The 24951-nt window shown below is 36.4% G+C and overlaps 2 protein-coding genes across 6 annotated transcripts in view; one reads left to right on the forward strand and one right to left on the reverse strand.

Annotated features, from left to right (window-relative positions):
* Window positions 1-18243, forward strand: part of ANKRD13C (ankyrin repeat domain 13C) — an 89329-nt gene extending 71086 nt beyond the window's left edge. Inside the window, exons 10-13 of one of the 2 annotated variants that reach the window (XM_052637391.1) lie at window positions 4077-4156; window positions 6690-6788; window positions 9823-9923; window positions 17766-18243. In XM_052637391.1, the coding sequence (XP_052493351.1) occupies window positions 4077-4156; window positions 6690-6788; window positions 9823-9923; window positions 17766-17896 (411 nt within the window). In that variant the 3' untranslated portion in view covers window positions 17897-18243. Of the gene's footprint in view, window positions 1-4076; window positions 4157-4576; window positions 4675-6689; window positions 6789-9822; window positions 9924-17765 lie in introns of those variants that run through there. The other variant, XM_052637392.1, reaches the window with a different exon arrangement.
* A 5028-nt stretch (window positions 18244-23271) lies between these two features.
* SRSF11 (serine and arginine rich splicing factor 11) overlaps window positions 23272-24951 on the reverse strand; it is a 35383-nt gene continuing 33703 nt past the window's right edge. For 2 of the 4 annotated variants that reach the window (XM_052637024.1, XM_052637022.1), the window contains exon 12: window positions 23272-24874. In XM_052637024.1, coding sequence (XP_052492984.1) covers window positions 24680-24874 — 195 coding nt within the window. In that variant the 3' untranslated portion in view covers window positions 23272-24679. Of the gene's footprint in view, window positions 24878-24951 lie in introns of all 4 variants that reach the window. The other 2 variants (XM_052637023.1, XM_052637021.1) reach the window with 1 other exon arrangement.

Consider the following 24951-nt stretch of genomic DNA (forward strand, 5'->3'; position numbering starts at 1 on the left):
AAAGCCATCTGGTGTCCTGTGGCAGCCTTCGTGTCTTCTTGTTTCATTAAATAGTTGTGATAACTGCACGGAGGGAACACTGACGGATTCAACTGCAAGTATCAGTATATAACAAAGGGCAAGTTAGAATAAACATAAACTAAGACAAAGCTTATTAAAATGTAACAACTGATTTTCATAATGATGAGGTGAAGTGCTCAGTAAAAGGTTAAGTTAGATTCATTACAGTCTCTACTAAGATGGGGGGTGTATAATACATAGTTTAGAAAGAATTCTACTGGAAATAGTAGAAACTGCTTAGAGAAGTTTATTACCTGTAAAATTATATGACATGCTACATTAATCATGCCAGGAAAATGAGTCTTCACTAAGATTTTATATATATATATATATATATATATATATATATATATATATATATATATATAAAACACTAGTTATAGCCAAATATATATACAAGTATTAAATATATATATAGGTATTAAATAGACTGGTGACTCAGTGGTAAAGAATCTACCTGCAATGCAGGAAATGCAAGTTGGATCCCTGGGTTGGGAAGATCCCCTGAAGGAGGGTTGGCAACCCATTCCAGCCTGGAGAATCCCATGGACCCAGAGGTCTGGTGTGCTACAGTCCCATGGGGCTGCAAAGAGTTGGACACAACTGAGCGACTAACACTTCCACTTTTTTCATGATGTTAGTTTGGCTGACTATGAGAGGTTCAAAATTGCAGTAACTTAAACAAGACAGGAGTTTCTTTCTTTCTTAGGTAAAAATCTGAGTTTGTATGGTTTCATTGCTCTGTGAGTTCATCTCAGACCTATCCTTTTTTTTTCTGTCTTATCAATATTTCTCTAGCGTTTCTAGGATCTAGCTCTCATCCACATGGTATATGATGGTTTATTACCTGCTTAGTATCCCAACCATTAGGAATAATAATTCCTAATAGTCATTAGGAAGGAAAGGCCATACATGTTCTGTTTGAGAACCCAACCAGAAGTTGCACACATCACTGCTCAAATCCCATTAGTTAGAACTTAGTTACATGATAACACTTAGCTGGCTGTAAAGATGGCTAGAAAAGAAGTCTTTTATCTAGGGAGTAACGTGTCCAGTCAAAAATTGGTAGGAAGATTCTTTTACAACAAAGAATAGGAGAACAGATTATTGATAGAGTAGACATCTAGTATTCTCTAATGTCTCTCTGTTAGATACATAACTGATGCTTCAGTTACCAGATAAATACTAGTAACTCTCACCCAGTATATACCTTCAATTCTGACCTGACTTTTAATCACCAGATCTATAGTATTTTCCTTCCTCCACATGGATAAACATAGGTATCTAAAATTTAGTATGTTTAAATCTGATCAGACAATTTTTTTCCTTCTCTGAGTGGTACCACCATTATCTGCTACCATGACCTAAGTCAGCACCCTGACATTTGTCCTTGAACTTCTTAACTTTCCTTACCTCTGTGTCTATGCTGCTGCTGCTGCTAAGTTGCATCAGTCGTGTCTGACTCTGTGCAACCCCATAGATGGCAGCCCACAAGGCTCCCCCATCCCTGGGATTCTCCTGGCAAGAGCACTGGAGTGGGTTGCCATTTCCTTCTCCAGTGCATGAAAGTGAAAAGTGAAAGTGAAGTTGCTCAGTTGTGTCCGACTCTTTGTGACCCCATGGACTGCAGCCTTTCAGGCTTCTCCGTCCTGGGATTCTCCAGGCAAGAGTACTGAAATGGGGTGCCATTGCCTTCTCTGTGTCTATACTTGATCACAAAATCCTAAAGATCTCACGAATCTCTCTTCTTCCACTTTGAAATAGCTCCCCTTATCATTTCTCATTTGAATTAGAGATAGCTTCCTAACTTACTGCTACCAGAATGAGCTCTCTGAAATAGATTGAACTATGTAAAGCCTTAATAACTAAAATGTATAGAGTATTTACTATTTGTTAGGCACTGTTTTAAGTATTTTAGGTTAACTATCCAGTTATATCCTTACAACAACCCTGAGAAGTTATTGTTAACTAAACGAGACAAAAGAGTTTGAATAATTTTCCAAAGTCAGCTAGTAATTGGCAAAGCCAGGATTTGGTCAGTCTGGCTCCAATGTTTGTGTTCTAAAAGCTGCATAATATTGCTCAAAATATTTGTTCATTGCTTTTTGAGTAAAATACAGTCTACTCACTGCGTAAAACCCTTTCAAACTACTTTTTCTCTTCTGTCTTGCCCTTTTACCCTGTATCTTGCTGTTTTTCTTTTTGTGTATGCTACTTATGCCAGCTAGACACACCACACTTGTAGTTTCCTGTTACAGCATGCTTGTTCTCACCATTGTTTGTTCTTCAGTGTCCTTCAATTGGTTATTTTGTTCTCATTCTTTCAGACTTCTCCACTAGGAACCAGCCTTTCTCACACATCTTTTTGGCTGCCTGCCCCAGCCTGGGTCAGGCCGATCTCTTCTCTGTGCTCTTTATGCCATCCTCTTGATCTCTCTATCATAATAACCATCACCCTGGATTATAATTATTCACTTCCTGTGTATCTCTTTATAAGCTTCTCAAGGGCAGAATTTTGTCTTTCATACTGCCCGATGCTCAAAAAACTATTAGTTTCCTTTCATCCCACATTCTTCGGCTGTTACTCAGAGATCATCAATGATTTCTAGCCAACAAAATCTAACTGCCAATTTTTCAGCCTTCTTTGAAGTCTTTGTGTTATGATACTGAAACAGTCTTTTCACGTCCATGATACCTTGGTACTCTGTTTTTTTTTTTTTTTTCTTATTGACTAATATCTCCTTTAATTTTAAATGCTTTTAAAGGCTCCTTTCTGTCCTCTTCTGCATTCTCCCATCCTACCACCCCCAGTCTGTGTGATTTTTAGGACTCAGTCATCAGTCCTGTTTTCTTACTTTTTATTTAGTCAGAGAATTCTTAACATTATTTCTAAATATGATTTCCTTCTTGATTGTTCTCTTTTTGTAACTGCCCTCTAGGAACTTCCCAGTATAAAATACTCATTATTATTTACTGAATCTTTTCTAATGTGCCAAGCGCTAACCCTTTCTATACATTGTCTCATTGAATTTTTAACTGTGAGGTGATGGTCCTATTTCCATTTTGCAGGTGAGTTAAATTGACAGTTACATAAAGTTTCTTGTCCTAGTTCACATAACTACTAGCTAGTGGAGCTGGGTGGGATTCTGGCTCATTTTTGTGTCTTCAGAATCCTTGGTTTAACATGCTGCCTATTAACATCTTAAACTCATTATATCCAAAACTATACTTCTCTGAATGGAACCTCTCCCAGTGGTACTGTTTTTTTTTCTTGTTGTTATTTATAGCAGTCTTTCACTTATTACCCTTTTGCTGTACATAGTTTGTCCTGTTCATTTTTCCTTAGCAATTTCTACTCTACTCCCTTATTTCTTTATTGCCAGTTTATCCTATAGTGATCCAGATTCTTAGTTAACAAAGACAAGGGGTAAGTTTTAAATCTGATATGACCCTTACCACTGTTGTTGATATTCCTTTTGAACTTTCCTCCCTAGTTCAAGTCAAGCTAGTATTTTCATTATTCTCCCTGTCCAAAATATTCTTTTTCTTTTCTTTTAAATTGGAGTGTTAATCTTCTAATCTCAATTTATTGTCTGTAGAAGACTGCCCTGTTTTCTGAACCCCTGTATTACCCAGTTTTTTGTAAGCACATTTTGTCTTTAGTCATTTAATATTTTGTATTCCTGATTAACTGTTTATGTTTGTGTCTGTTTTTTCTTTCCACCTCTGAACTGTGAGCCCCATGAAGTCAGGATTAGTTTTTATACTTCTCTGTAGTTCCCATGGTCAGCATCTAGCATAATGTCAGAAACATTTTAGATCTCCGAATAACCTCTTAAAGCATTGTATTGATGATATTAAGGAGATTGTAGTTTATTTCATGTTTTAATTTTATATTTTTTGAAATATAATTTTCTTTTCTGTCTCCTTCTCGGTCTCTCTTTTGTCTCTATTCCCCCCTCTTTCTCCCTTTCCCTCTCCCCCTTACTCTTTCTTTCATTGTTTTTTTTTGGCAGCCGATTCGAAGACAGTCCCTTACCCCTCCTCCTCAGAACACTATTACATGGGAAGAGTATATATCTGCTGAAAATGGAAAGTAAGTGTTGGTTTTGTTGTGTTCATGTATTTTTTGGTTTATAGGAAAAAAGTTTTATAAAAAAATTTTTTACAGAGAATTAGTAGTATAGTTTTGTCTGAAGCACTTCTTTTTTCTTTTAAAAATGTGGATGAAGTATGATGAGGGAGAAGCATCCCTAATTACATTCTCTCGTTTGAGTAAAATGTAGAGCCGCAGTTTTACGTCCCTCTTGCCAGTTTATATACTCCCCAAACCCATATGACATTATTCTAAGGAAATAGAATATGAAGACGGCCTAGTGAAACTGCTTGTTTGAGTTTTTTCACTGTATGATGAACTTTATATTCTCTTCTTATCCAGAGTCTTTTGCAAGGTGTGTAAAGCCACTCATTGTTTATCTGCTTTTTACCTTTCCATGTCATCATCCCTTTGTTTCAGCCTCTGCCAGACTACTTTCCTTACCCAAGACAATTGCTTAATGTTACAGTTGCACTCATCTCACATGCTAGTAAAGTAATGCTCAAAATTATCCAAGCCAGGCTTCAGCAATACGTGAACTGTGAACTCCCTGATGTTTAAGCTGGTTTTAGAAAAGGCAGAGGAACCAGAGGTCAAATTGCCAATATCCGCTGGATCATGGAAAAAGCAAGAGAGTTCCAGAAAAATATCTATTTCTGCTTTATTGACTATGCCAAAGCCTTTGACTGTGTGGATCACAATAAGCTGTGGAAAATTCTGAAAGAGATGGGAATACCAGACCACCTGACCTGCGTCTTGAGAAACCTATATGCAGGTCAGGAAGCAACAGTTAGAACTGGACATGGAACAACAGACTGGTTACAAATAGGAAAAGGAGTACGTCAAGGCTGTATATTGTCACCCTGCTTACTTAACTTATATGCAGAGTCCATTATGAGAAACGCTGGGCTGGAAGAAGCACAAGGTGGAATCAAGACTGCCAGGAGAAATATCAATCACCTCAGACATGCAGATGACACCACCCTTATGGCAGAAAGTGAAGAGGAACTAAAAAGCCTCTTGATGAAAGTGAAAGAGGAGAGTGAAAAAGTTGGCTTAAACATTCAGAAAACGAAGATCATGGCATCTGGTCCCATCACTTCATGGGAAATAGATGGGGAAACAGTGGAAACAGTGTCAGACTTTATTTTTTTGGGCTCCAAAATCTCTGCAGATGGTGACTGCAGTCATGAAATTAAAAGACGCTTACTTCTTGGAAGAAAAATTATGACCAACCTAGATAGCATATTGAAAAGCAGAGACATTACTTTGCCAACAAAGGCCCGTCTAGTCAAGGCTATGGTTTTTCCAGTGGTCATGTATGGATGTGAGAGTTGGACTGTGAAGAAGGCTGAGCACCGAAGAATTGATGCTTTTGAACTGTGGTGTTGGAGAAGACTCTTGAGAGTCCCTTGGACTGCAAGGAGATCCAACCAGTCCATTCTGAAGGAGATCAGCCCTGGGATTTCTTTGGAGGGAATGATGCTGAAGCTGAAGCTCCAATACTTTGGCCACCTTATGGGAGAGTTGACTTATTGGAAAAGACTTTATGCTGGGGGGATTGGGGGCAGGAGGAGAAGGGGACGACAGAGGATGAGATGGCTGGATGGCATCACTGACTTGATGGACGTGAGTCTGAGTGAACTCTGGGAGTTGGTGATGGACAGGGAGGCCTGGCGTGCTGCGATTCATGGGGTCGCAAAGAGTCGGACACGACTGAGCAACTGAACTGAACTGAACTGATATTGCTTATAATTAGCCAGTAAATGTTGACTGAATAAAAGAATCATGAATGAATAGTTTATTTTGAATAAATAAATTTTTCTAGCTGACCGTATCAAAGAAGGTACTGTCTTTCATAGAAAATGTTCTTTTGTTGGAGAATAAATATTACTTACCGTTATGCTTAGGAAGAAGTTGTCTTCTCTTTAATACTGGAAGGTTTGTAGTATACTTTTTAAATTTTTATAAAATGTTTCCTTCTTATATTTGACAATATAAAATTCTTTATGCTTTAGCTTGCTTCTTATTGATCAGTGCTGAGAACCATAGATAGTAAAAAGAGATTGAATTGAATAAGTGATTTAAAAATATGGAATGGTATATATATTTTTAAAATATAAATTTATTTATTTTAATTGGAGGTTAATTGCTTTGCTATATTGTATTGGTTTTGCTATACATCAACATGAATCTACGACGGGTATACACGTGTTCCCCATCCTGAACCCCCCTCCCACCTGGAATGATATTTTTAAAGTTTGTTTTTTTCTAGGATTTTGGTTTGTTACTAAAAATAGTGATTATTAAAATTATATTTAGTGTGAAATAACTTTTTATACCTTGTTATTTTCCTTGTTACCCTTGTCTCAATTGTTATACATGTCTCATTCTCTATTAGCATAATTTTATTTCTATGCTCAGAGTAAGAAAAGTTGAAATATTAATGAATGTCATTGGAAGATGACAGATTCTTCTTAGGATGATGATACAGCGTGGAAAAAATTTCCTAATGTTTTCTTTTTCAATTTAGAGCTCCTCATCTGGGTAGAGAACTGGTGTGCAAAGAAAGTAAGAAAACGTTTAAAGCCACAATAGCCATGAGCCAGGAATTTCCCTTGGGAATTGAATCGTAAGTTTGTTACTAACTGCACAAGTTTATGAAAGAAACTATTAAAATCTTAAGGCTATAATTATGTTTGCATCTGAGTGGTAGATTTGAGGCCTTTGAAATGTAAAATAGCCTTTGCTTTGGCAGTGTCTACACCCTTCTAGTAATTTTCCAGCTCTCAAAATATTAACATTTTAATTATATCAACTAAGTAAAATTTTGAATAATTTTTTTAAATTATAAAAATAATACATGAATACATGCTTATTGTAGAAAATCTAACAGTATGGAAGTTTATAGAATAAACATGGCAGTTTTCTTTGACCTTCCTAATAGTTGACAGGTAAATAAATAATGTATTTTTGTCTAAATTTTGCTTTGTGTTTTTTTAGCATTTTTTGTAAAAATGGGGGAATAGTCTGCATTTTATTCTGTTTCCTCTTTTCTCTTAAAAGTGAGTCATCTTGGAGTTCTTAAAATAATTACATTATCTTTTTTTTTTCTTTCCTTGGTATTTTATGGTATTAATGTACTGCCATTTATTTTGTTATCCTCCTACTGATAAACATTTAAATTACTTTTAGTTTGTCACCATTATAAACAATACTCCCATGAATATCTTGAATATATCCTTCAAACCTGTATTCATCAGTTGCTCATAAAAAAAAAAAAAAAAAAAAAAACAGTTTGGAGAGATGTGTGGAATGGGAGGTGGGTAGCTAGAGCCGATTCTGACAGAACTGTAAATTCAGGCTTCTCACAAGCTGGGCATGAGTTGAAGCCCTAGGCTTTCCTTCCTAGATCCTTCTACTTCCAGTCTGACCTAATACATTAAAAAAGAATTTCTTTTGGAAGAGAGCAGGACCCTTATTTTTCTACAGATTCTATACACATCCTATACTCCTCAGTAGCCAAGTTTTAGAAGAGTAGATAGAATTCCATATCTAGTCTTCAAGCTGTTGATCAAAGAGGAAAATAATAGTTCTCAGAAGATGTAGGAAGGGAATTAGCCATACATACAAGTCTGCAAAATTTATCTTATCTTGAACCCAAAATGACTCTAAGATACTCTGCATATATATTGTAAGGAAGAAGAAAACTGTGGCAAATTATAAGATGTTATCAGTTTTAGGAGTTATTCCAATTTCAGAGATGTTAATATGTGAATAAAAATTAGGTATCTCAGAATTTATAAAATGTGGCAATTATAACCATTCCCCCTTAAAAAAGTAAAATAAGGAACATAGATAGTATGTAAGAGCTAGATAAAGAACTCATTCTAGAATAAAATAGAAGTGAAAATATAAGTTTTAGAAATACTTTAGGAGAGCATAAAAGAACATGATCTGTAAACTAGATCACTCTAAGGTATAATAGAATGAAATGAAAAGGAGATTATAAAGCTAAGGAAATAAACTAAGCTCTAAATAGCACTATTGCAAAAGAAATACATTAGAAACAACAATGAACAGAACAGATGTGGCCAAAAATTAAATTTGGTAGCTAATAGTGAATCCAGTGAAAGAAGTGCATGTGCTTGGTAAATCTGCTCAGTCGTGTCCGACTCTTTGTGACCCTTGGACTGTAGCCTGCCGGGCTCCTCTGTCCATGGGATTCTCCAGGCAAAAATACTGGAGTGGGTTGCTTTGCTCTCCTTCAGGGGAATGTTCTGGACCCAGGGATTGAACCCGCATCTCTTGTGTCTCGTGCATTGGCAGACGGGTTCTTTACCACCGGAAGTCCAGTGAAAGAAAATGTTAAAGGAATTTGAGAAGTAATATATGTGGAGGATAATACTATTCAGTCCTCAATATTCATTGGAAGGACTGATACTGAAGCTGAAACTCGCAACAGTTTGGGCACCTGATGCAAAGAACTGACTCATTGTAAAAGATCCTGATGCTGGGAAAGATTGAAGGCAGGAGGAGAAGGGGATGACAGAGGATGAGATGGTTGGATGGCATCACCGACTTGATGGACATGAGTTTCAGTAAGCTCCAGGAGATGGTGATGGACAGAGAAGCCTGGTGTGCTGCAGTCCGTGGGGTCACAAAGAGTTGGACACAACTGAGTGACTGAACTGAACTGATTTATGGAGGAGAATGGTTCAATATAAGGATCGTTGCTGTTCCACTTAAATAAAAAGCCTCCAAAATGTAAACAAAATAGTATTCAAAATATAATAGAAGCAAATTTTCTTGTGTGGAGAATTAAATCTGCAGTCTGATTAGGCTCCAATAAAAATAGACAAGAAGTAGTAACAGTGATTTTCCTGATTAAACTATTGCATTTCTGTTATAATAGAGAACTCTCTAAAGGCATTCGGGAGAAAAGGTGTTGAAAAAACAGCCTGACCTTACTTTTTTTCACAATTAGGTAAGGTGTCATTTATATATCAAGGCAATTGAAAAGGACACAGAAGAATTCAGTCAGTACAGCAGCCATGAGCCCTTCTTGAGAGAAAGTTAATACTCCTTGAAATCAAATTCATCCAACCAAAGGCTAAAAGGATGAGTCACAGTATAATGACGAGTGTAGCCCTGAGTGCCAGGAGACCCTGTGAGACTGTGTTAGTTAAGAGGGAATAGTATCGACTGAAACTGTGCCAGTCAGAGTCCCCTTTCATATGCGAAAAAGAAATACTCATTTATCAAATCTGCAAGAAATCAAGGAATAATAAACACTTAGGAGCCCTCTCACACACAAAATTGACAGTGAAATTCAGGCATCCAAACAGTAGGCTAATTAAAGAACTTGGGAATGTGTAGACTTTAGGAGGAGGACTAGTGTGAGCTTTGAGTCTGCTGAAATGTAGATCTAAGATCAAATAACTGTGGAAATTATGGCTGCACAATAAAATGTAAAAGTTATAGACCTTGACACAGTGAAAAGAATAATAAAACAAAAAAAAATGAGGTAAAGGAGGTGTCATTTTTTCATCTTTAACATCTGTGATGTTGGAGCTGTGATACTGTAAGTTTGGAGCATGTAGTTATAAAACGTAAGGACACAATAAAATCAATGTGAAAAATTTTTTTCTCCTTCCATATTTCAGATTATTGAATGTTTTGGAAGTAATAGCTCCCTTCAAGCACTTTAATAAGCTTAGAGAATTTGTTCAAATGAAACTTCCTCCAGGCTTTCCTGTAAAACTAGGTAAGAGAAAAATTGTCATGTAAGTTTAATGTCTGTTAGAAATACAGAGCTGTTTACTAACATTAAAAAGAAATATTCTTTGAAGGAATATGGATTTCCTAGTTTATAATTTTATGTTTTTTTTCTGTAATTACGTGCATTGATATTCATATTTTGTCAAATATAGAAAATGCTTGATGAAAACTCTCCTTGATTTAAAGCAAATGTAAGTGAGGGATATACAAATATTTCATTCAAGAGGGTGTGAGTGAACTTATGCACTGTGATAATATTTTAATGTGAAATCGAGAGACAGGATTTTAGCCCATATTTTCTGCAGATTCTGAGCTTCTGAACAGTGGGAATATTTCTGGGGTCAACAGTCATATTCAGTGATAAAGTAATACTACATTTTATTTTTCAGTCTTAAATATTTAAACCTAACTTCACTTTTAACAATGATCTTTCAAAACAGTAAAATCATTTTGTATATATTTATCTTCTTAACTATATTAGAAGAAGAGGAGTAAGACACTATTTACTGGTTCTTTAGGAGTTGAGGCTTAGATTTAGCAGTGATTTCAGCTCCATGGGGGGCTTCCCAGGTGGCTCAGATGGTAAAGTATCTGCCTGCAATGCGGGAGACTGGGTTCAATCCCTGGGTTGGGAAGATCCCCTGGAGAAGGAAATGGCAACCCTCTGCAGTACTCTTGCCTGGAAAATTCCATGGATGGAGGAGCCTGATAGGCTACAGTCCATGGGGTCACAGAGTCAGACACGACTGAGTGACTTCACTTCACTAAGCTCCATGGGGGCTTTCAATACCACCCATCGATCCAGCCACCAAGTATTTAAATCAGTGCTTACTGTGTGCTGAACCCTTTTCTAATGATGAGAGACAGTGAAAATCCCTGTCCTTTTGGTGTTTATATTCTGGATGGGGTGGGGGTATTATAGGGAAAATAAAACTTTTATATAATTCCTCTGATTTATTTATCTTGTTTCACTCAATATTACTGAAACCACATCTCAGAACTATTAGGGCAGGTGCTATAGTCCCAGAAGTAATGCTTTTATTACTAAAAATTAAAACCCAACCTTCTCAATTTTTCAAATTTGGGAATATGCATATTGTGAATTAAAATTGATTTTAAAACATATTCTCAATATGTCATTCTAGATTCCCTTTGTGATATAAAAATGCTGAGAACCCTATATCTACTTGACTAAACCAATGATAAGATTGTAGGCAGAAATTGCTAAAAACTAAAGAAGAGCTGAGTGTTTGAGTTATGGATCATCACATAACTTTTTCTGCAGAAGCTTAAAATCCCACTGTCTTTATCTATAGCCAGAAAATAGTTCAAGCATTGGCTCTGTTCTGTATATTGTATTTAAGAGGCAAGTGACAAACCTGAATAGAGGGCAGGGATTAAGTATATGAAACTATTATTGTATTCACATTTTTTTTAAGTTCCAAGCCAAAGTCAAACCTTATAATACAAGTTTTTGTGAAAAAGAAACACCTTGGTTATATGGGAAAAAAGTCTATAGCACTTTTTTGCAGGCATTTCTCTGACATAAAGCTTTATTGACAAGGGATTTATAATTTTTTGCTTATATACTCATAGGAAATTTGCTTAAGTACCTTTCTCATCTCTGTCCTTCTTTTACAATGACCCTATAAAATCTAGTCCTAGGTCAGTTTAATCTTCAGTCATTTCTGTTTCTATATTTAGGATAGAAGGTACAACTGAGGGGGGAAATCTGGAAATTGTTAACATAACTGTATGTTTTCAAAATGAGCCAGAGCTTTTTGTTTTTTTGGCTGAGCTGCACGTGGACTCTTCATTGCGGTGATCGGGGCTTCTGTAGTTGTTTCTATTGTTGTGAAACATGTGCGTGGGCTTAGTTGCCCTGTGGCATGTAGGATCTTAGTTCCCCAACTCCAGGATCAAACCCATGTCCCCTACATTGGAAGGGGGAACCACTGGTGTGCATGCGTGCTAAGTCGCTTCAGTTGTGTATGACTCTGTGCAACCCTATCTATGGGCTGTAGCCCACCAGGCTCCTCTGTCCATGGGATTCTCCAGGCGAGAATACTGGAGTGGGTTGTCATGCCTTCCTCCAGGGGATCTTCCTGACTCAGGGAACGAATCTGTGTCTCTTATGTCTCCTGCATTGATAGGTGGGTTCTTTACCACTAGTGCCACCTTCTCTGGACCACCAGGGAAGTCCTCAGCCAAAGTTTAAATGCTAATTTTGAATGATCTTTTCTCTGATTTGCTGCTTCTCTCAGTTTGCTTTCAAAGGCTAAATCTGAGCCTCCTTCATCAGTCTCCATCTGCATCCCCTCCATTACTTCTTCCCACAGTCTAAGCAGATGAGTTTTTTTGTTTTCTTAGTTACAAAAAGAGGCCATCAGAAATAATGAGACCTCCCTCATTATTCCCAACCTTTCATACAAACTTTTTTGCCCCAAGCGCTATCTTTTCTTATAGCTTTTCTATCTCATTGTAAGTGGTGTCCCTTTTCTTAGCTTGAGTAATCTCTTCATTTGTACTATGGATCTGTTCTCCTTCCCACTTTTTAAAAAAGCTGGCTCTGTTTTCCTACATTTCTCCTTAACCTCCCAACTGCTTTAAAGTGAAAGTGAAGTCACTCAGTCGTGTCCGACTCTTTGCGACCCCATGAACTGTAGCCTATCAGGCTCCTCCATCCATGGGATTTTCCAGGCAAGAGTGCTGGCGTGGATTGCCATTTCCTTCTCCAGGGGATCTTCCCGACCCAGGAGTCGAACCCAGGTCTCCGCATTGCAGGCAGACGCTTTACCATCTGAGCCACGAGGGAAGCCCAGTACAGCCTTCTTCTCTTAGCTGTTAGGTTGTGTTCAGGTTTTTAAAATTCAACCAGTCAAAGGTCTTTCTCCTTTTAAATGTCAACCAATCTAGGAAATTTCCTAGTGGCCTGGTAGTTAGGATTCTGGGCATTCACTGTCATGGCCTGGGTTCAATCCCTGGTTTGGGAACTGAGATTCCGCAAGCTGTATGGTGTGGCTTAAAAAAAAAAAAAAAAGAGTCAGGGTCAGGGAGGTGAGGGAATATGGCCAAACTTCAGAGAAAAATTCAACCAATCTAATAGAACAATCCCTTTAGCTCTACCCTACCCAGCACTTGCCTTTAACCTTTGCTTCTCATAGCCAGGTTACTCCAAGTCTACTTTTATCTCTCCATTCTTTCTATTTATAGTTATATTATAAATAGGGGAAAGTGAAAAGGAGGTAAAGGAGGGGGAGGCAAGGTTTTCCTATATCACTTGAACTGCTGAAATGATGACATCAGGAACCAATGATAAGTTAGTTATATATAATGTATACTTAGAGCAGCTACCAAAAAAAAGGTGTACAAAGAGATATACTCAAAAATACTATAGATAAATACAAATAAAATTCTAGAATGTGGTCATGTCACTGGTGGTCCAGTGGTTAAGACTCCATGCTTCTACTGCAGAGGTTGTGGGGTTTGATCCCTGATCAGGGAAGTTCTGCATACTGCATGGTGCAGCCAAAAGTAAACAAGCAAATAAATAGTATTCCTGTAACCTACAGGAAAGCAAGAAAAGTACATGAAAAAAGAGATGACCAAAAAAGCAATGAAACAGCAGAACTGTCTTAGTATATAAATAATTGCCTTACATGTGAACAGTCTAAACAGACCATTTTAAAAGATAGATTGGAAAAATAGATTAAAAACCAGGATTCAACTACATGCTGTCTTCAAGAAGCTCTCTTCAAATATGATTTTGGCAAGTTGAAAATGAAATGAATGGGTGGAAAAAGATGTATCATGAAAACATGAATCAAAGGGTAACAGGACTAGATATATTAATATTAGACAAAGTAGATTTCAGAATAAAGAAAATTACGGGGGCGGGGAGGGGTATTATATAACAATAAAGGTATCAATCCATGAAGAAGAAAGCAATCTTAAATATGTATATACCAAACAACAGAACTGTAGGATGGTGAAGCAAGAACTGAAAGAATGAAAGGGAAAATAGATTTTCAATTATTATTAGAGTCTGCAACATCCTTCTTTCAACAGCTGACAGAACAACTAGAAAGAAAATCGGCAAGGATACTATAGAACAGCTCTATACCACCATAAACCAGAGCACCTAGTTGGCATTTATGGGAACACTTTGCCCAACATCAGCAGGGTACCCTTTTTTTTTTTAATGGAACATATACCAAGATAGGCTGTATCTTGGGCTATAAAATAAAACCGTAAGAATTGAAAAGGAATGGAAACCAGTCACAGTCAAGTCAAACTAGAAATAATAACAGGAGAATCTCCAGTTTGTGGTATTCTGTTATGCACTCTTCTAAATAATATATGGGTCAGTGGTGAAATCTCAAGGGAAAAGAATATATTGAACTGTATGAAAATAAAATTACAAATATCAAAATTTCAGATACGACTTGGCAACTGAAAAACAACAAAAAATTAAAACCACAGTGAAACAAAGTGCAGGTTGGTCAGTCATGTCCAACTCTTTGCAACCCCATGGAAACTCCATGGAATTTTCCAGGCCAGAATACTGGAGTGGGTAGCCGTTTCCTTCTCCAGGGGATCTTCTTAACCCAGGGATCGAACCCAGGACTCCCACATTACAGGCGGATTCTTTACCAGCTAAGCCACAAGGGAAGCCCAAGAATACTGGAGTGGGTAGCCTATCCCTTCTCCAGAGGATCTTCGACCCAGGAATCGAAGCGGGGTCTCCTACATTGTAGGCAGATTCTTTAGCAGCTGAGCTACCAGGGAAGCCTAAAACCACAGTGAGATCATTGTATATACCTAACAGGATGGCAGAGAAGAAGAAGGTGACGGCATCCCACTCCAGTACTCTTGCCTGGAAAATCCCATGGACGGGGGTCACGAAGAGTCAGACACAACTGAAGCGACTTAGCAGCAGCAGCAACAGGATGGCTAAAATAAAACATTGCTGGGGCTTCCCTGATGGTCCAGTGATTAAGAATCTGTCTGCCAGTGCAGGGGACACTCGTTCTATTCCTGGTCTGGGAAGATCCCACATGCCACAGAGAAACTAAGCCTGTGCGCCACAACCACTGAGCCTGCGCTCTGGAGCCCGCGAGTCAGCGGAGAAGCCACTGCAGCGAGAAGTCTGTGCACCACAACTAGAGAGTAGCCCCCGCTTGCCACAACTGAGGCAAGTCCATGAGCACAACAAAGACCCAGCACAGCCAAAAATAAATAAATAATGCTATTTAAAAAAACTAAGACATTGTGACAACTCCAGATGTTAGTGCAGATGTGAGGAACCTGGATCGATCACTCATATTGCTGATGGTTATGTAAAATGGTACAGCCACTCTAGAAACGTTTTAGCTGCTGCTTTAAAAAAAAACAAAAACATAAAAACTAACTATCCAACATCCATGCAGTCAGGCAATTGGATTCCTAGCCTTTTGTACCAGAAAAATAAAGATATACTCACATAAAAGCCTGTATACAAAAATAAGTTTGTAACAGCCTTAGGCTAGAAACAGCGGAGCTTCTTGGTGCAGATTCTCTTCCTCTCTTCTGAGACAGAGTTCTCGATTTTCTTCCTGCCGCCCTGACTGCTCCTTCTGGAACACATCTCTCCTGTTACTTTTGTCATCCTACATTAAATTCTCATTATCTCTGTCCAAACTTAATTCAGACGTGTTGCTAGTATGCTCACAACCATCTATTGATTTCCATCTCATCCGGAGTAAAAGCCGAAGACTTTTCCTTGACTTAAACCCCACTTGAACTGGCTGCCTACTTCTCCTCGGACCTCATCTTCTGCTAATCTGTCCCTTACTCATTTGGCTGTAGCCAAACCGATCTCCCACCTGTCCCCAGAATAAACCATACTGTTTGATTTTAGGGCTTTTAAAAAAAAAAAAAAAATCAAAAAACTTACTCCCTTTACTTAGAATTTTCTTCCTCTAGGCAACTGTATAGTTTCTTTTCTCAGGTCTTTGCTGAAAGTTCCCTTTATTGAGATTTGCTTTTGAACCCTAATCAAGAACTCTTACCCTCAACAGTGAAACTGCCTATCCCCCAACTTGCTTTGTTTTTTTCTGGATCCTCAGTCACAGTTCCTCTTTACTTATTTGTTTGGATCTCCTAACCAGAATGTAACCTCCTTAAATGCATAATTTGTTTTCTCCTGTTTACTGGTTTATATCCAGTGCCTAAAACAAGGGTCAGCAAACTTTTCTGAAAGATAGTATTTTAGACTTTGCAGACCATATGGTTTCTGTTACAACTATTGTCTCTAATTAGAGAATGAAAACAGCCATAGAGAGTAAGTAAACCATGTGTTCCAATAAAACTTTACTATGGGCAATGATGTTTGAATTTCATGTAATTTTATCTGCATGAACCATTTTTTAAAACCATTAAAATATATAAAATCTTTTCTAGCTTGTAGGCCTTGCAAGGCCCAGGCAATAGGCCTTAATTTGCTGACCTCTGAATCAGAACAGAATCTTCACTCAGTAGGCCCCAGTGAATGATCTTTTCCTCAGAAATAACTGGAAAAACTCTGTAATCCTTATGTTGATTTCTGTGTTTAGTTTTTTTGTGTGTGTGAAAATATTACTTTCTGCAATAAAATACTAGGTTTGTAACAGTCAGACTTAGTTAATGGTATGCCTTTATCCTAGACAGACATTCAACTTAGCTTTCATAGAATCATTTCAGAATTTTAAGGAGGCTTTCAAGTTTATTTCATAGATGAAATCCTGGAGGCTGATAAGTTAAATGACTTGTAGCAATCAACCCAGGTTTTATAATTTGTGTTCTTTCCAATAAATTGTGTTAGGAATAAAACTAAGCAGAGTGATCAAATTTTGAGTTTTAATTTTTTTAAAATAAATTTATTCATTTATCTGTTTTTGGCTGTGCTGAGTCTTCGTTGTTTTGTGTGAGCTTTCTCTGGTTGCTGTGAACTGGGACTACTCTTCTTCGTTGCAGTACAAGGGCTTCTCATTACAGTGGTTTTCTTGTTGCAAAGCACAGATTCTAGGCGCGCAGGCTCAGTGATTGCAGCTCCTGGTCTCTAGAGCACAGGGCTCATTAGTTGCCGTGCACCTGCTTAGCTTTTCCATGGCATGTGGAAACTTCCCAGATCAGGGATTGAGTCCATGTCCTCTGCTTTGGCAGGCAGTTTCTTATTCACTGTGCCACCAGGGAAGTCCCATTTGGTCATTTTTGTTGTCAGATTTAACTCAATTTCAGCTAGAAATGTATATTATTTAGAAAAATATTAGGCTGTGGTGGTATGATATTACTCCAGTTCCGACAAGATTGTTTTTATCTCATATATTTAAGTGATGGATTGTTTTTAGTGTTTTAAAAACAAAAAAGGATTAATGCATTTCATGTGTTAAATGAAAAAAAAAAATCAGCTCAGATTCAAGAGTCTATACACTACATTCTAAAGAAAATATATCAGAATGCAAAAAAGTACAAATGTAGCCATCCCTTTGCCCCAAGAAAAAGAAAAAATAGTCTAGTGGAATCTGCCATTATAGTTCTAAGACTGGGGAGCAGTGGGACCTTGATTTTTTGATGTAACTCTTGATGCCTTGGTGTCTTTCTTTTCTCATGAGTAGCCAAACTTCTCCCCCCACATCCCTCATCCCTGCCAAACACACTCATACTAGACATGTATTAGGGTTTGTCTGGTCCCTGACTAATGCTTTTTTACACTTTAAGGAATATATATATTTCTCTTTTACAGTATTTCATTGTCTATAAATAAGTTACCATTTCATTTTACAGTGTTACCATTAATTGTCCTCTCTAGATATACCCGTGTTTCCTACGATCACAGCCACTGTGACTTTTCAGGAGTTTCGATATGATGAATTTGATGGCTCCATCTTCACCATACCTGAAGACTACAAGGAAGACCCAAGCCGTTTTCCTGATCTTTAACTGACACAGAAGATGATGCCATTCAACCAAGGAAGGCTAGAGAATGCAGAGACCCCAGAGTGAATCCAAATAGAAGGGAAATGCTTTCATCGAGGAAAAGGGAATTAATGTTGACTTGACACATCAGTGATATAATGAAATGGGCCTCTAACAAGAATTTCAGCAAGTTTCCTGATGTGCCATTTTCAGTCTTTTTAAAAATATACATAAGTGTAATAGTTTGACACCTTAATGACCCCAAGTCCTTCTTATGTAAAACAGCTGAGTGCTGTGATTTGTTTTTAAAAATTTTTACACTTCTTGTTGAAATATATATGCATATATCTATATCTATATCTAAAACACTCCTGGACCATTAACATAAATTAAATGTCTTAAGATAAACGAAGCCCTTTTAAACTTGTCATCTTATATTCAAGGTGACCTTTATAAATATTCCTTCAAGCTTTGTTTTCATAAAATGTAAACTATGTAACATTATGTATAGTTCAGTAATTTGAATGTTCGTTCAATATAATGAACTAGAAGGAATGCAGTTTTCTGTAGATGAATGAACCAAATGGTAACCATTAAACAGTTGCATTTATATGTTGCAATACATTTCAGAAGGAGCGTTCACTCTGCAGGGAATAAGGTACCTCCTTTAGCACCTTAGTGCAATTCATTGTGGTGCTATTTATTTTTACCTGAATTCTTTCTTCAATGGAAAATGTTTGTTACTAATCTTCCTTTCATAGAACCTCGGTTTTTTTTTCTAAACTTGAGTTTAAAAGTCCTTTTTTGTGTTCATGATAAGGTACAGTTAGCATGCTTAAAGATACTCTTCTTCCAAATCTGAGCACTTTAAAGAAATTCCAAATATTTAAACTTGCTTCCTAATAAGTGCACATCATTCTGATTATTTCATTTGTTTTTAGTGGTATATGGATGCATTTGTGTCAGTTTTAAAAACAATCCACATATTTTGGACATCCCTACATATTTAATGCTTTCAAAATAAGGTAAAAACATTTTATATGCTAACAGAATATATTTGTTACAAGTTAAATTCCAGAAACGTACTCAAGACTGACAATTCCTAGTTATTTTTTTAAGTCACAAGAAAATATTTATTGATTTTAATTACCTCCACAGTGTTTAAATCATGCATTATTCATTTTTGCACTTAAAATCTTTCATACTTATTCCAAGATGGTTTGAAGGTCCAAGAATGAATATAAATTAGGGAGAATAATGTATTAACAGTCATAAAATGTTTTGTTACATTAAAGAACTTAGCTGAAGAAATGTTTTTTAAATGTATCCCGAGAAATGTCAGAATGGATCTGTCAAGTTTTTTAGAGTTATCAGTAATTTAAACTTTTTCCAGGATTTTAAATAATGAGTTTAGAGACCTTTATTGAAGAGATGATTTATTTAAAAATCCAAAGCATCAACCATAAGAAATTTTATAATAAACGTCTTTGAAGCTGCATCTTCCATGCTGATACCTATTACACTGCATATGTTGACAGTTTATTAAATACATTTTATATGATGAAAAATAATCATAGTTAAAAAAATTCAAAGACCAGTTACTACCTTATGTGGGTCTGTTGAATTCTGTGGAAAGAGTGGGTAAAACCATACTAGGTTTATTGAATAGAAGTTGATCCCTATTATTTTGGGAATGTTTTGATCAAGTGACTTAGAGATTCTATTATCCTGTCATGATTATATGAGGTTTGGAGAGACTGAAAGGTAATGAATGATCACTGTTGCTTTTAGGCTCCCTTACTTTGTGGCAATATGGTATACTTTCAGGAATATACTGCAGATCTTTTTTGTACTGATTCAGTGCGGGGAAAAAATGGTACATTGCAGCTTAGGACTTACCAATTCCCTACAAGCTGTGACTTTTGCCGGGGTACACTGGAGGTAGGAAGACTACTGAAACTTTTGCACTTGGGTTTTGTTTTTAACTTTCTCTCATAAATAATAGTAGAAAGAAATTATCCATTCCAAAATGTCTTTATCTGATCACAAAGGACAGGTATATGTCAGTATCTCTTATGATGGTAAAAATAAGGAGCTATTTAATGCAAATAAACTTTTCACAATATTAGACTTTTCAAAATGTGCCTTTTAATCCAGCTAATGAGTGAAGCTATATGCTGTTTCAAGTAGATAAAAACTTTATATTTTGATACTCTTACATGAAGATCTAAGTTTTATAATGTAGGTTCATAAATTCTCTATGCCTTCCATTTGTGATTAAAAAACTTGTTTAAAAATTGGACTATAAAATGGTTACCTTAAATGGCCACTTAAAAGGCTCAATATACCCTGCCACCACTATGGTTTCAAAAGAATATAGTCTTAAAAGAAAATTCCCTGAAGGCAATTTGCCTCTCTCTGTAGACTAGACATTCATGTAAATTATGAAGCTTCATTAAGAGGGAGGCACAAAGCTGATGCTCGGATAATATCTTGAGTATAGCTACACACGATGGTCTGGAAATGGAACACGTCAGAGCAGCTGAAAAACTATTCAGCTTCTTTCTCCTGCTTAGAACTGGTATTGATCCCCACTGACACAAAAAAAATGCTTTTATAGTGTTATTCATGCACAGCTTATCATTCACATCTTGAGGGAAGGGTGGTGAATAACAAGTGTTTTACTAAAGCTTCTCCCTAGTTTCCACTTAGCCTACAGCAGACAGCTTGTTTCGAGGCCACAAAGGAATGAGTAAAGAAAATACTAAAGGGGTGCTTCCTTTTGTTCATTCTTATTATTTTATTTGCCAACATGGTTTCCCTGGTGGCTCAGATGGTCAAGAATCTTCCTGCAATGCAGAAGACCTGGTCAAAAGATCTGGAAAAGGGAACGGCTACCCATTGCAGTATTCTTGCCTGAATTCCATGGACAGGAACCTGGTGGGCTACAGTCCATGGGGAGGAAGAGTCGGACACAACTGAGTGACCCACACACAAACAACATGGTTGACAGTTGTTAAGAATCTAGGTGAATTACAAGTTCTATTTGTAGTATGCTAACCTTTACTATTGAGCTGAATTACTGATTAGTACTGTTAGCTCCAGCAAAAGGTATCTTTTCCAAAATACCTAAATTTGGGACCTTTAAAAGACAACTGACAGTGAAACTTTGTTATGTGACTTAACTACCTGTGATGATCTTTAATTGGAAGGTAATTACTTCCCAATAATGTGATGGTTAATGCCATTAGGCGATACCTGTGATGATTTTTAAAAATTGTTATAGCTCATTTTAGAATAGTACTTCTGGCTATGGCACGTATGGTACATAGACTTTTAGCTGTTTGAGTTCATTCTTGTGGGTTCCAGCTTGTAGTTTCAATTTAACCTCAACCCCTCCAACCAGCCTGCTTTTCTTGACTCCTGTGGCTTGAGTCTCTAGCATCAGATGCATAGTATAGACAATTTTGAGACCATTAAGACAGCTCCCACAATTAAGGTCAAAACTCTAACAAACCTTTGAGTCACTCTGCTTCCTGGATTGAATGCTGAATGAAAAGAAGAGCAAAACTATATGATGCTGACCTGACGCTTGTCTCCCAAAACCTGGTATTTAACACCTACTGTAAATTTTAAGAATATTCTTATGGATATCCCCACTGGTAAAGAATTAGCATTGTTCACACGTGAGTTCTTTTGCTGAAGAATGTCTGAATGAATTTTAGGTAATCTTTGATACTAAAGTAGGAACAAAAATAGAACACTCAGAATCAACAACTCAGAAGTCTCATTTAAAAACTACCTCTGTAACATATTCTGAAAGTACCAATAGCATCTCCATTATATCCATATGTAAATATACTTAAATATATACTACATATACTTGATTAGAGAAGTATTTTAGATAGGAGTGAGATGCATTAGCTAGACTTGAGACAGAAGGAAAAGAATGTTAATCTTGATGCCAGCACAGAAGACTTCAACCAGCATCGACCACTTAATCAGGTGCCAAGTGAGGAAAGTGGTACTGCTCTATCAGAGGAAAAGCTGGCTTATGCAGCCTATATGGTAACAAGAGCAGAACCTGTTTTAAGATGCAGCTCCAAGGTAAATGTAAAACAAGTTCTCACTGTGCCCGGTGAGTTTTTCTTCCCCTTAAATGACTATAGTTTTTTCTACCTTCCACATAGAAATCACTACCAGGAAGCTTATTATCCAAAATCTATATTTACAAAAACATAAAGGGCAACATAGCCATCACTGTAAGAAATTTATCCTTGTGCTTTTGCTAAACCATTTTCCCAAACTAAAATTTTATATAGCTTTGAAGAGCACCATAATTAAATAGTAGGTACCACTTACTGACCAGGTGTACAGGGCTACACTTTTAACTACTTTACAAGGTAAATATTACTCCTCATTTTACAAACAGAAAAATGAGTAAGACAGACACGTCTCCCCAGCTGTAACTGAAGCCAAAATTCATGACTGGACCCTTACATGGCCACTGTCTTCATTCACTCTTGAAGAATTTAAACAAATAAATAGCACAAACATTTTTCTAACAAAACCACTTTTATTTTTAAATCATTTTTACTATCAAATACAGAACAAAACTCAGTGGAGGCAGTGTTCACTTGATTTCAACTCATCTGTATTAAAGGCTCATGTAACCTGCAACTCTACCTTTGTGCATAAATGTTCACTGAAAAATAACCTAAATACAGACTCCCTTTGATAGTATCTTAAGTCAGTAGCACTATTTAAGGCCAAAAATTTCTTAATCCCTTTTGAGAAATTAGCATACTTTGTATTCAGACTAAAAGGGAATAGAATGAGTAAAATTAGGCTTAACCAAGTGAAACTGCCAATATTTTACTTGTTTCTGACTTACAAAAGACAATATTATATGGTTCAACCTTTTAGATTTTTTTCTACTAAATTTTTAAGTTTAAAGAAATGTCATTTGCGTTCAACTTTGTGTTTAAAAATGCAGTGATTATTCGGACCATTACTACAATGTCTTACTATAGACAAAATTCCTTTCCATAAAATCTTTAAAAAGTTACTACAAACTGTAAAAACAATGGTGCTTTTCTATACGGCATTTCAATTTTAAAAGATTAAAAAAAAAAATCATACTCCAACTTGGATAAAAGCTACAATTCCAAGTCTCATTTTCCCCTTAATCCCGGCCACTCAAACACTACTCATTTCATAAATGAATAAATATACTATTTAGTACTGTACAGTAGATACATACCATTGAGTTTCTATACTATTCCAGAAAAGTTATGTTTATATTCACCAAAAATATAAATTTACTAAATATAGGTGGGATCATTTGTTTATCCTAAAGTTCATTGCTTGACTCAACGCAAATCCTACACCCAAAATATAAGAAATAAAATTACACTTAAAAAGACTTTTTTAGAAATTAAACTAATTTTGACAATTCTGATGGCAACTAATCACTACCGATGGATTTCATTTTACCGCTATATTAAAATATGTGGTCTGCAAGGAGAAAGAACTTGATTTGTAAAATGAGTGAGGTAAATGCCATACATTCAACAATGTAAATAAATACAAATACGTTTTTACAGAACATAAACATAAGTTTAAGGGTTTTATTATCAAAGTCATGTAAAACAATTTCAGAAACTGTACATCAACATGGCACAGACTGTAGCCTACTTTTGTTTTTACTGCACAAAAGTAAAGCCTGGAAACTCCTGTAAGAAAACAGTTGCCTAACTACTTTGCATTTAACATGGAATCACTGTGTGCATAAAATTACTACTGCAGTAACAGTAACACAAAATTTATTGGTTTTATACAACTTGAGATCAAATAAAAAGTACATTATCAAGTAGATTTGTCTTATTTTTAAAAGCATATGAAGGTCAATTTAAAATGCACTATCCCCCTTTTCCAACAATGAGATTAAAACAAATTAATAAAAGTGTGGAAAACAAACTCAGGACAAAAGCTAACTTTCTTTTACAGATGGACTTCAGGATAGGCAAACAGCTGTCACTGATGTAGATGTGGAATAAATTATTTTAGGAAAAAAAATTCCCAAACACCTTATGAAAAAGTATACAACTCTACTTCAAAATATGCTATTTACTTACTGCCAAAGACAGTCTCATTTGAAATCTTGTTTCTGTAATTAAAGCCTAATTATAGCCATCAAAAAAGGTTAGTGCATATATAACCTTTCAAAGTTAAACAAAAGCCACAAAAATTTAGCCACAAGGCTTAAAGGATTATCTATTTCAAATGCTCATTTCCAGATGTAACTATAAGGAGGTTAATTTGTCATGTCAACAAACGACCATAAGTAGATCCATCATGTTGAAGGATTTTAATGACATTTAGGATATTCCTGCCACAATTAACATGCAATCAGTGCATTCCCTACATGGCTCTATTACGGCAATGAATCAAATTCTAGAAATACTATAAGTGAACTTACTTAATAAAGGAGATCATACAACATAAACAATCCATGCCTGCTGTAGATGCATGCAGCTTTTCATTTTTGTTATGAAGCAGCACCAGGATAGTAAAACTGCTTGGTTACTCAATCAGATTTCACCCTGTCACGAATTGGTTACCCCTGTATCATTTTCCTAAAAGCTTTTGGATGTAAATAACTAATATCAACATCAGGAGCTTTATAACCATTTATGACTCAGAGCTGTATACATCTAGGTTTGAGATGAACAAATACAGCATTAAGAAATCACACAGGAATGACACTGATGCATGTACACAGTTAGATTCCCACAGAGGCATGGTTCAGTCACTCATATCCATGTCTTCTTCATGATGATCATCCCCATTCACTTTAGATTCTCTTAGTGAATCACCAGTTCCCTTTTCCACAGAACATTCTTTTGTTTTAGGAGAAACTGGTTCTGCTGGTTTCTTCTCCTCCTTTTTCTCCTTCTCGCTGTCATACCCCTGTTCCTCTTCATCGTAGTCCCGTGTAACCTGCTTTGCCAAGGAGAATAAGAAAAGTAAACGTCTTCACAGAAAAATTACTTCTTTAAAGTACCAACATCAACCAA

This window comes from Budorcas taxicolor, chromosome 3 (assembly GCF_023091745.1).
Source record: "Budorcas taxicolor isolate Tak-1 chromosome 3, Takin1.1, whole genome shotgun sequence".
Taxonomy (NCBI): Eukaryota; Metazoa; Chordata; class Mammalia; order Artiodactyla; family Bovidae; genus Budorcas; species Budorcas taxicolor.